The 12,181-nt window shown below is 30.0% G+C and overlaps 1 protein-coding gene across 1 annotated transcript in view; it reads right to left on the reverse strand.

Annotated features, from left to right (window-relative positions):
• Nucleotides 1-10,850, reverse strand: part of LOC123701197 (synaptotagmin-10-like) — an 89,733-nt gene extending 78,883 nt beyond the window's left edge. The window contains exon 1 of the mRNA XM_045648595.1: nt 10,735-10,850. Within this exon, the coding sequence (XP_045504551.1) occupies nt 10,735-10,846 (112 nt within the window). The 5' untranslated portion in view covers nt 10,847-10,850. The remainder of the gene's footprint in view (nt 1-10,734) is intronic.
• Between the last annotated feature and the right edge of the window lie 1,331 nt (nt 10,851-12,181).

Consider the following 12,181-nt stretch of genomic DNA (forward strand, 5'->3'; position numbering starts at 1 on the left):
TAAGTCAAGACGTTATTACTTTTTTATACTTGTCTTATTTTAGTGATCACTGGCTTCTTAAATATCTTTTAGAGAGAGAAATTGATACATTCTTTTACTAAATTGGTCTATAAATTAATTTAATCTATACTATATCTAAAAATGAATCGGACAATGTGTTGGTAAGCGCATAACTCGAGAACAGCTGAACCGATTTAATTAATTCTCTGTTTATAATATTCCTTGAAGTACGGGGATGGTTCTTATGGAGAGAAAACGTAAACATTTACCACGATCAAAGGCGGGGCGGACCGCTAGTGTTATATAAAAAACAATTTTATATACAAGCAGATATCAGAAAGTTTCTACCCCAGAGAGAACATGGCATTCGCTGTAAGCTTTTACAACTCCGGTTGGATCGGATTTCCGTCCCGACTCCCGTCTGACTAAAGTGAATAGAGTGCTAAAACTGTTCCTACTAGAGTGCTCGTAATTGTGCACTACGATGCAGTTAAAAGTGATGTTTTGCAATGTCAAAAAAAATGTAACTTTTTTGAAACTTTCATCCAAATCAGTTCATTGGTTTAAGAGTGAACGTGACAGAGAGACAGGCGGACAGATAAAGTTACTTCCGCATTTATAACAGTAGCGATTAGTGAAAATTTATTATTAGACAAAAAGCTTGTTTAATTACTTTAATGATTTCTTATTAATTTCATATAGAGATTGCAATTTTATTTCATCTTTGTCTCAAAATAAAGTGGAAATACTAATGTAGCTGAGATATTTTGTCAATAAAAATAGTTTTTTCTACTATGCGGTAGAGATGTACCCACAAAAGCGAATAATAAAAGTAAGGAAAACTCGCACAAAGCAATCGACCCGCATTTCGCAAAGCAAAGCGGCTTTCCTATCAAACTTTATCCCTTTTGAAGGTTCTTTTATTTTGTCAACTTCCAAACATTTTATTAACAAACCCGTTGGAATACTTCCCTAATATTTTGCCGTGAAAATTATCATTTTGATTTATTACTTTTGAAGCGTAAATCAGACTTAGAGCTTTTACATGTTTTTGTTCAATTACTTCCGTGTCCCTACTTTCCAACAGATCATAAATAATAATTAAATCGTAGACGAAGTAAACTCGATACTCCAGGTGGCCATGCTTTTTCAAAGTTTTATATAATCTGGTATTGTTTCGTAATTAGTTTGATAAAAGTTATTTTCTTCTAAAATGAAAAGTATGTTTTGTTTTGTGATTCTACTTAAATCTCTTTAAAAGTCGTCTAACATTGTAGAGGTATTAAAAACAATTACTGTAAATTGGTTTTAACTAAAACATTAATATTGATACTTTTACCGATTTTTATCTTACAATTGGCACTATAATTATTGTGATTTTGGATCAAAATATTATTATTCGTATTACAACTAAATTATTCGTTAAATTATAATTTATATTATTCGATAAACATTTCTCTTCAAATTTAAATGGACCGTAATAAAATCGAGTTAGTAAGAATTCCGTTATTTTATAATAACAACGTCTGGTTTCTATAAGCTGTTACCGGGAGAAATATTTCTTTTATAATTGTAGAAGAAACCTTAAAAGCATCATAATGCAGGATTTATTACTGAGGACGTTGAAACAAAGTAATTTCAGTTTATTATACATTTGACGACTTAATGTAGCGGCTTTTTAAAACGAAATAAGGAAAATGTAGATCAATGAAAAACATAACAATAATATAGACATACCTAACATTGTGTAAAAGATAAAAAATTTCATATATCAAAACTTTTTAAATACCTCAATTATAATCTGTCTGTTATAAACCTAATATTAAAATAATATCTTAAATTAACATATTTAACATATATAATTAATATATCAAAGCCATCCAGATATCACCAATTTAAGTTAATAGTCAAACAATATATGAATTTAAGTAAAACTTAATAATTGCGGTTGTTTGTAAAGCAATCTAGGCAATTGATATAATATTGTTTAAACTTAATTAAGGCGAATAAACACTGCGTCATTCGAAAATGAGTTATAAGCTTCGATGGGACCGTTTTTCGGATTACTTTAATTATAATTATCTGCGCCTTAATTATATTGTTTTAAGAGAGGCATGTAATTATTTAACAATGTTTATTTTAGTTCAATATGTAAACGCTGCAAATTTTATTTATAAAATGAAAAAATACCGAATGATGAATGGAAAAATACCGACATTTTATAAATTATTATTAAAATGTCGGTATTTTTCCTTACGTGCTACACAGATGGAAAATTCCACTTCAGGTTGCTATGATAGTCTATTATGATACATCTAATCATTTTTTGGTCTCAAATTTCATCAACTTTTTAAATAATTGTTCAATACTCTTTGTATAAAAGTGTGACAAACTTTTTCACTTCTAACAATATTCCCTCATTTCACGAAACCCGGTAACACACTAATTAATTACATTAACTATTCCGGTAGTTAAGAACAAGAAGTAAACTAAACCGTAAGTATGCTTCCTAAACGTGACCTAATTAGAGAAATGAGTATCTCTATTTTGTTCCAAAACCTTCAAGGTCTTCGATTTTCGTAAGAGTTTGTTAGCAAAACAAGGAAACTTACAAATATCATTATTCATTTTATTTATTTATTCTATAATGCACTTATAAAAGAGAGAATACATACGAACATTAGAAATATCTTAAAAGATAACTACGTATGAAAATAATCCCGCAACATTTAAGAGCATTTTTATTTCATAATGAAAATATGTGCGCAAAACAAAAAAAGTCAGCACTCCACAGTCGATACATATTTCTACGAATTTCATTTCATAAACAATACTATGAAATCTATACCTACATATAATAAACCTGTATAAGGGTCAATTCTGTACATTGAAAATATTGAAAAAATAAATACCAGGGGGTGTTACTGGATCGATACCAAACCCAAATATGTGTTTAAAAAAATTTTTGTCTATCTGTCTGTCTGTATGTTCAGGCATCACGTGAAAACTAACGGTTCGATTTCGATGAAACTTGGTATAATTATACCTTATTATCCTGGGCGTAAAATAGGATACTTTTTATCCTGGAAAAATACGTAGAAAAAAATTAATCTTAATGATCTAACTAATTTAAGTATATTAAATGGAAAAATCTACTCTTACGCAGATGATACGGCGATAGTATTTAGTGGGAACTCATGGATATCAGTCTTTAACGCGGCACAAATAGGTATTTCTAAAATTTCTGATTGGTTAATAAGTAATCTCCTCACTCTGAACATTAAAAAAACTAACTACATATGCTTTTCAATTAATAATAAAACACAACCTAACCCTAATCTTAACCTTAAGCTCCACGAATGCGATGGAACAGATAATTTAAATTGCAATTGCGACACTATTGAAAAAGTATTTACTACAAAATATCTCGGGATCATACTTGATCACCGCTTATCTTGGCATTCACACATTGACTATATGAACGAAAGAGCACGGAAACTAATCTGGATTTTTAAATCTTTGAGACACGTAACTTCACATAAACTTATGAATCAAATATACAAGTCCTTAGTTCAATCAATCTTAGCATATTGTATTCCTATTTGGGGGGGGGCTAACAAATCTAAATTTATAGAAATGGAGCGTGTGCATAGGTGTCTTCTGAAAGTCATGTATCAAAAACCGCGCCGGTTTCCAACGACAGATCTGTATAAACTATGTGATTTACTATCAGTTAGACAATTATACATCTTACTTATTACAATAAAAACACACAAAAAAACACCATTCATTCATACCACAGTCGAGGGAAGAAGAAGGAAGGATGTAATCAAAACTCGTTGTACCAAAACTGTTTTTGCCAGACGCCAATACTCAGCTAACTCAGTTTATATATATAATCATCTTAATAAATTATTAAACATTAATAGATTAACGTGTAGTGATTTAAAAAACAAAACAACGAACTGGCTAAAAACACTAAATTATGATGACACAGAAAAACTCCTTGCTACGTCTTGCACTGTGTAATTATTGTTTCTATATTATTTATTTAAATTTAATCATAATCATACGCTACTAAAATATATTAATTGCTATTAAATTTGTTCACTCACAAACTCGTGCTCATACATAAAATGACAAATCTAAACACACACACATACACACCCACACACATTCACCCACACTCACACGCACACATGCGCCCACACACACAATACATACACACACACACACACACACATGAATACACTCCACACTTAACTATTAATATTTTGTTATTTAAACAGTTTATTTTTCTCATGTAGATAACCTATTTTAAGTTAAGGAAGAGCGGGTTCTCCTGACACAGGTTTTATATTAAACTTACTAGGAGGGCCCTACTACTCCATATTGTATGAAATTGAGAAGGGTAAATAAACTATTTTTATTTTTTATTTTTTTTTTTTAAATAAAATCGCAATAACTCACGTTGTATCCCGGATATCGGAGTTCGCAGGAATAATAACGGAAGCAGCAGTTCCTTGATACACATCCGAACCGATGAAAGCTCATAACTGTGCTTTTCTATTGAAAATACCTTTATTTAAAGGTAGTCATACTATAATCTATTTCATTCAAGCAAATAAAATTCATTCATAAACTATTATTTACCAAACAATGATTTATAATTATATTTTTTAGATTTACAGAAAAGTATTTCACCTGCTCTATGCTATCACATTTAAGCTACATCATAATATTACCAGTTACGGAATTAATATAATACAAAAAGGTTGGATTGTCAAAACCTTTTACATGACAAAGAAAGTATTTAATCATTTGAAAAATATTTCAACTTTTATTTTCCTTATTCATAAACATACAATTTTATCCAAAAAATATTATGTACACAATCAGATGTTAATGAATATTCTACAAGCGTAGCACTGCTACGAAGATGCCGCATTCGTAGCCGATGTCTGAATATCGTAGCAAGGTCGGTGCGCGGGACCTGCTCCTGACCCACTTCCGGGTCAAGATCAGCCGGGAACAGTGACGTAACGCGCATGCGCACTACGAACAACATTGCATCAATGAATTCAATTATTAACGATTCATGGAACGATTCGTTCCATGTGGGATGGTAGTTATTTATACTTAACGGGATTATATATTTTTCTGTTCAATTTCTTAAAGTGTTTTTATTTATTTTCTATAAGTATTTTTCTATACTAATATAAATAACTGTGCAACGTAAAAAGTTGCAACACCCATTCAATTTTATCGATTGAATACTAATTAAATACTTAATTGAATACTTCACCATCCAAAAAGAGACAGATACCGACCGTGACTCTATCTGTTTCTATGTTATAATAAATTCCATAACAAATTTTCCTTCTAACACAACATCAGTAAAATTATATGAAATTAATACGAAGCACGAGTAAATTATCGTCAAATTAAACTTCACCTTAACGATTAATTACATAATTAAAATGTATCGATTTTTCTAACATGTACCATATTAAAAATTGAGATTGGCTGAGCTTGAGTCGGGTTGTTTAAAGTTTGAAATGTCAAAGATTTTTAAAACCAATTATAATTTTTAACCAACTTAGATAATTTCCGATAACCTAAAAGGTCATTCTTCTTTTATTATTCAAAACGTTAGGTATACTTAATCATAATATCATCGAGTGGATACTTTAATTGAATTTAATAATTAAAACTAAATTTATTTATAATTAATTAAATGAATATGAAAATTGTGAAATAACATTGGTACGATAATGAAATATAAACACTGCGTAACTGAAAAGATATTCTATTCCTACAGGGATGAAATAATTAAAAAGTTCTTTGTACACTAAAGTAATAACGTCTTTAATAGAGTTAAGATAAGTTCGCTTATAATAGTGTTTAAAGATAAAAAATAGGGAAAATAGTATATGTTTAAAGGCCCATGCTTTATTTTCTTTAAATATAGTTTATCCTAAGAAAGAAATAATGAAACTATTGGTAAACATTGCTTAAACGTTAATAAGTAAAACGCAATACCCCAGAAACTTTATCTTCATTGAATGTACACTTTATATGTATATTATATTGTAAACCAAGAAGGGAATAATTTTACAAATAGCTCTAACAATGCGTGCCCAGGATACGGGAAGCCCCCCGGGGGTATGGGACGGCGGCTCCGTTTCTCCCTTTTCGATTTTTCATTAGGAACAAATAAATCCCTTGACAACTTTACGTGAAACAAATTGGGACATTTGCCTTACTTTTATGAAGTAACCGTAATAGTGGAGCGTCTGCTTTAGCGAGCTGTTTTACATAAAATAATAACCAAAGAGTTTATACCGCATAATATGAATAAACGAAGGTGTTTTCAGTTTTTTTTTAACTTCAATACATAATATACAACAGCCCATATATAAATATCATTACCGTTTATTTATTTCTACTTAAAATATAAAAATAGAGATAATAATTATTTATGGTTAAACTTCAATACAACTGCAATACAAGTTTTTTTTTCCTTATTACACTATCTATAGGTATTTATAAGAGCTGAAGGATCTGTATGACTAGCTCCCTCTATCAGACAGTATGGTGTAAAATAATAAGACATTCGAATAGCATTATTAAAAACATAAATAACACATTAAACTTCGTCTATTATCGTCATTCGCCTGAAGCATCTAATACAGTAAAACGATACTCACGAGACTGATTTAACCCAAATACAAATCCAAAACATAGTAAAGAGAATAAACTAAATACTATATAATTTAAAAGGCATCCCCGATACGGCAGCCACGCCTACGCGCTGTCTGGCTTGATAAGGCTGATAACAAGATGAGAAGCGATCGAGCGTTAGCGATGCGCGACGCGATTTTATGTTATAGCGATAAAAACGATGATTGAATTTATACACCAAATGTAGGAAAGACTTGAAAAATAATTTGGTCACGTATAACGTATAAAGGTAAACGTGACTAAAAATAGTTCATCATCATCAACAGCACATTATGTTTTCACTGCAGGACACGGGCTTCCTATATTTTAATGAATAATCTGAATACTTACATAAATGACAATTAGCATACAGAAACAGTTATTAATATGTAAAAGACGTTTCACTAGCTGTAAATCCCGTTCCGACAAAGGTCTCCTACATATAGAAATGTCAATCTTCACAAAAGATTTTGTCAAATAAAGCATTATAATTCATACTTAATTGTCCGCTTTATCATCAAATTCTTCAAAAGTTTTCACACAGTTCTATTTTAAACGTTAGTTAGTCATTTAATCTAATTTCTTATTCTTAAATCCGCTATCCGCTACCGCTACCTCTCGACCATCGCTCCGATCAACTCAGGCATAACCTAGCTTAATGTCAGCGATTCCTCAGCCCACTGAAGTGTGAGATGAAAGACCTGGTGGCACAGTTAATCGGGTCGCAGGTTCGATTCCTATACAACTAGATTTATTTATTTATTCATTAGCGTTGTGTGCACATGTCAAAGTATATTATTTAGTATATTTTATGTGGTGTTTTGTACAATGTGCTATGTAATTATCGAGTAAACTCACTCAATTTTGTTCTCAAAAGGAGTTATTATAGGCATACAGGCTTTCATAATAAATGAATAATATCGTGATAGAATATATTTTTTCAATTTCAGCAGCAGCAGTAATTCTAGCAGTTCTTAAAAGAAGTTCAGTCGTATGAATCTTCAGTTTTATAATGTTTACTCACAATGTATAGCTATAGATGTAAGTATGATACATTATGTGGATACAAATTATATGTTCGTATAATTATTGTTAATTTTGCAAGCATTTTAGGTACTCCCATGAGACAGTAATGTCGAACCTATGTAAATATATCCTTCTTTAATAAAAATGTTTATTTTTTGGACATTTTATATTCGTTATAAAATGAAATATTATAAATTCTAATTTGCCAAAATAATAGCATTTTTGTTTGGAGAGTAAATCGTGAGAGATAAAAATGAATATTTTTATAAATTATGCCAACCCGAGTCCCAGTCCATATCATTGATGGATGAAATTGATAGCGTAAAAGATGTTGATGAAAAATATACCGTGTATTTTCAAAAGATTGTGTTAATGCAAAAGGTACTTGTTTTATCATAGATATTATTTTTGAACTTATATTTTATATAAATAATTATTTCAATAAAATTGCAATCATAAGATTAAAGACCTTTCCGACTATTGTACGCGAAAAAATGAACACACTAAAAATCATCATTTTCATCATTTATGTAACTAAATTGTAAGTTTAAAATAATAAAACCCTACGGAAAATACTAATTTCAATATAAAATGTATAACTTTAAAACTAATACCCATCTCCTACACCAAGCACCCTTTTATCGAGTGACAGGTGTCATCCCTAATAGGGTATTATTAAAAATCCTTGAAAATGAGCACAAAACGGATCGCTTTTATCCACTCCACGTTCTAGTGGAATGTGAGTTAAAGATTAATTCAATTAATACTCGACAAGATTACTTTTTGCCAATTAAAAGTTTTGTTTCAGTTAAAAGTGATTAATTGGAGACAAATTTAAGAGCTTTTAAGGTAAACAACAACTCAGGGCTCCTCGGTTCGATTCCCGGTATAGACTTAGAAAGAAAAACTTTGTTGATACGAAGTTCATAGACATACAAGTCGATAATGAAGTGACAATATTTTAGTTATAAAAATTGTTTCAATCTAATTCGTCATCCATTTTATCCTAAAATTTGAAAAAATCAAGAACATAAGATATTCAAAATCACTTCAAACACTTAAATACCGCTATTCTTATGTACGAATAAAAATATTCCCATTATTGCTATACAAATGAAATTAGCATGACATGAAAATATATAAAAAATATTTATCACGAAACGGGCATCCTTTGAAGGCCGCAACAAAGGAAGCTGCTATCTACGGGTTATCGAGTTACATACCCGTATTTATCTATCCATGTATTACTACAAAACATTATGATATATTAAATTAAATAAACATGTGTATTATTAAAATAATGTTCATTAAATAATTGTCTTTTAGCAGCAGCAAATAATGTGCTATACAAAACATTTGATAAAATAATAATTCATGAAAATTGAAAACATTCTTCCATTATACAAAGGGTTCTGACAAGGTAACGTAAGTACACAAAAAGGAGTAAATATAAGCAAAATTTTAACCTATCAATGTAAATACTGGTACGGCCAATTATTATTTTCAATCCTATCGTTTAATATAATCATAATGCAAATTTCTATTAAATGCCGTTAATTAATCGTTGGTTTGGCTTTTTTATCCATTTCAATATTGGAGCATAATTAAAACAAAACGAAAAATTCATATAATATAAAAATATCCGAAAAATTTTATTCAAGATCAAAATCAAGTATAAAATTATGTAGGTGGGACGTAGTTCACTGGGTCAAAGAAAACTACCTTATTTTACCCGTAATAATAAAAAAATGAGTTTAATGTAATAAATCTTGTAACATATCCAAGTGAATTTTATTATTCTTTGTTAATGAATCATAGAGTCATTTCAGTTTTATTATGTTCATCACGTATATTCTTAAAATTTCTAATTCTTAGAGACAAAAATCTCCAACGATTACTTTTAAATACTACAATATAAAATAAATGTACAATAAAAAAAATACCGGCCGAATTGAGAACCTCCTCCTTTTTTTGAAGTCGGGTAAAATAGATTTCTTTATTTTCATTATTATTTACAACGGAGACTTCAAAACCTTGTAATCATATTTTAAATTCTTGTTAATAATGCAAATCCTTAAAAGGCATACAGATAAAGCTTTACAAAATAATATGTTTTAAATAAGTTTAGAGTTTCGGACCCATTACTAGTCTTCCATTAGTGAAGTTTGATTATAATGGCTTTGGATGAATTTCAAATTGCTTTTGTTATTGGTTATTCAGTAGTTTGATACAAATACTTCGAGTTTGTCTCTAACTTTATGAATTTAATAGTTTAACTTACATCATTGCATAAAATGTTTGAAATTTTCCGAAAAGGATTCATTTTAGCGTTTATTGCTCTCGATTTCTGATAAAAATATATTTTAGAAAGATCTTTAATGAAAATTTGTTAAATAATAGTAATGCTGTAAATTAAAATTCAAGGTTGTCTTTAGAAAAAAACTACACAACGTAACGTACATAGGATTAAAAATTACAACATGAATAATTTAAAAAACTTTGATGTTTAACATATTTTAGTAAAATAATCATTCTTCATTGTAATACAATAAGCCTGACATCAATCGTATTAAAATTATGCGTAAATTTAAAAATGTTCAAATAAAAGCAGTATCTCTTTGTTTACTAATTTGCTATTCAATTTTTAACGCTTATTTCAATAGAGCATAACGAACTCTCGCGTCAACGACTTTTAAGCTCTAATAAGTCGCTTTGAAAATTTAAACGTGTCCACAATATTTTATAACTCTAATAAATAAAACCTTAACTGCAACAGGTCACGACTCACGAATATCATAAAATTCTAAAAAATATCCTAAAGTGGTAACACAAAATTAATAAATTATTAAATTCACGTCCAATTTGCAAGACTCAACTTTCAATAAATAAAAAAACACTTTACCATGAACAATCACTTATTGCAGAATTTAAACCGCGAAATACGAAAAAGAAAAATATAAAATTCAAGTAAGAGAGGCCACTAACCTTCGCTCAGGCGTGCTTCTCTCGAGTCGTCGACGATCAACAGGTGGGGTCGCCTCGCTCGGCCGAGCTCGAGCTCGGAAGGCGCGGTGCTGCTGACTCGCGGGACGCCCATCCCGGCCGGCGGTCTAGGCGCGAATGGCGCACCCCTTGCCGCTCCAGGTAACATAGACCTTGGATTTTGAAAACGCAATTCTTTACATCGCACAGATAAAAAATTTTATATGTTCAATTTATGGTGATTTTTATCGACTGTTATTTCACGTTTCGTGTTTTAGAACGGGTGTGAATTTTATGACCGATTGTAAGGGAAGACTATGCTTTATTGGATTTTTGAAGAATTTTTAGAGCCTTGAAATCTAGTTATATTTTCATAGATATTAATTTTTCAAACCTTAAGTTCAATAGTTTATAGTTCGCAACTTGATGCTGAAAGCTTTTGTTACACTGTAATTTTCTCGTACAATTATTATATAGAGTGAACTTGGCGTGCGCTCAGCTGCAGCAAGGCTAGCTGTTACGTCACTGTTCACCTTCCGTACGTAGCTACATCGATCAACAAGTTAAGGGATCGTCTGCGCGGTCGGAAAATGGATGGGCTTTTTAAATTACATACTTATAGTAATACAATATTCACTTTTTGAGAAACGAACATTTTGTGAATGCAGTAATCCATATGTTATTTAATATTTAGCATGATTTATTTCGTGTCAAGTTTATCGTAATTGCAACGTTAAAGCTTACGGTATTTTAAAACAAAAAGTAACGTGGTGTTGGTATTATTGCATAATTTTATTATTGCAATATTAAACACATATTAATAAAACAACAACTATTATTTCTTTAAAAACATAATATAAAATAACACAACTTAATCGCTACGGAAAAAACAAAAACTTAAAGTAAGACACGTCGTGCTCCTTCGACCAATAAATTGCGAAGTATTTGGCTAGTCGTGACAGCAGTGTGTCTAGACATAAAATTATACTATTTTTGCGTTATTCCGACTACCTTGAAGATAAATTCGCTTGTAGTATGGATTAAAACTACACGATAATCAAAATATTTAAATTCAGAGACCATATCTAGAAATCACATTACGAGTAGGAAGTTTTGATAGTGTTTGAAAATAATAATTTTATAGAAAAAAGAAGAGAAGGTTTCATCAACATCATACAGATAAATCCAAGTTTCATGTACTTATATTTATTGCAAATGAAAATTCATATTAAGATCTTTTGAGACTGGGTCTTTATTTTGTGTAATCAATATTTTATCCAAAAAAGGCTTATATTTGAGGAACTTAATGTGAAATCAAGTTCAAGCATTTTAACGTTAATAATAAATAATGACATGCTTTCAAGGAAACTCAAACTCAAACTCAAACATTTATTTATTCAATTAGACTTCTTCGAGAAGCACTTTTGAAACGTCAATACATATTTTTAAC

The sequence above is a fragment of the Colias croceus genome, chromosome 21, assembly GCF_905220415.1.
Source record: "Colias croceus chromosome 21, ilColCroc2.1".
NCBI lineage: Eukaryota > Metazoa > Arthropoda > Insecta > Lepidoptera > Pieridae > Colias > Colias croceus.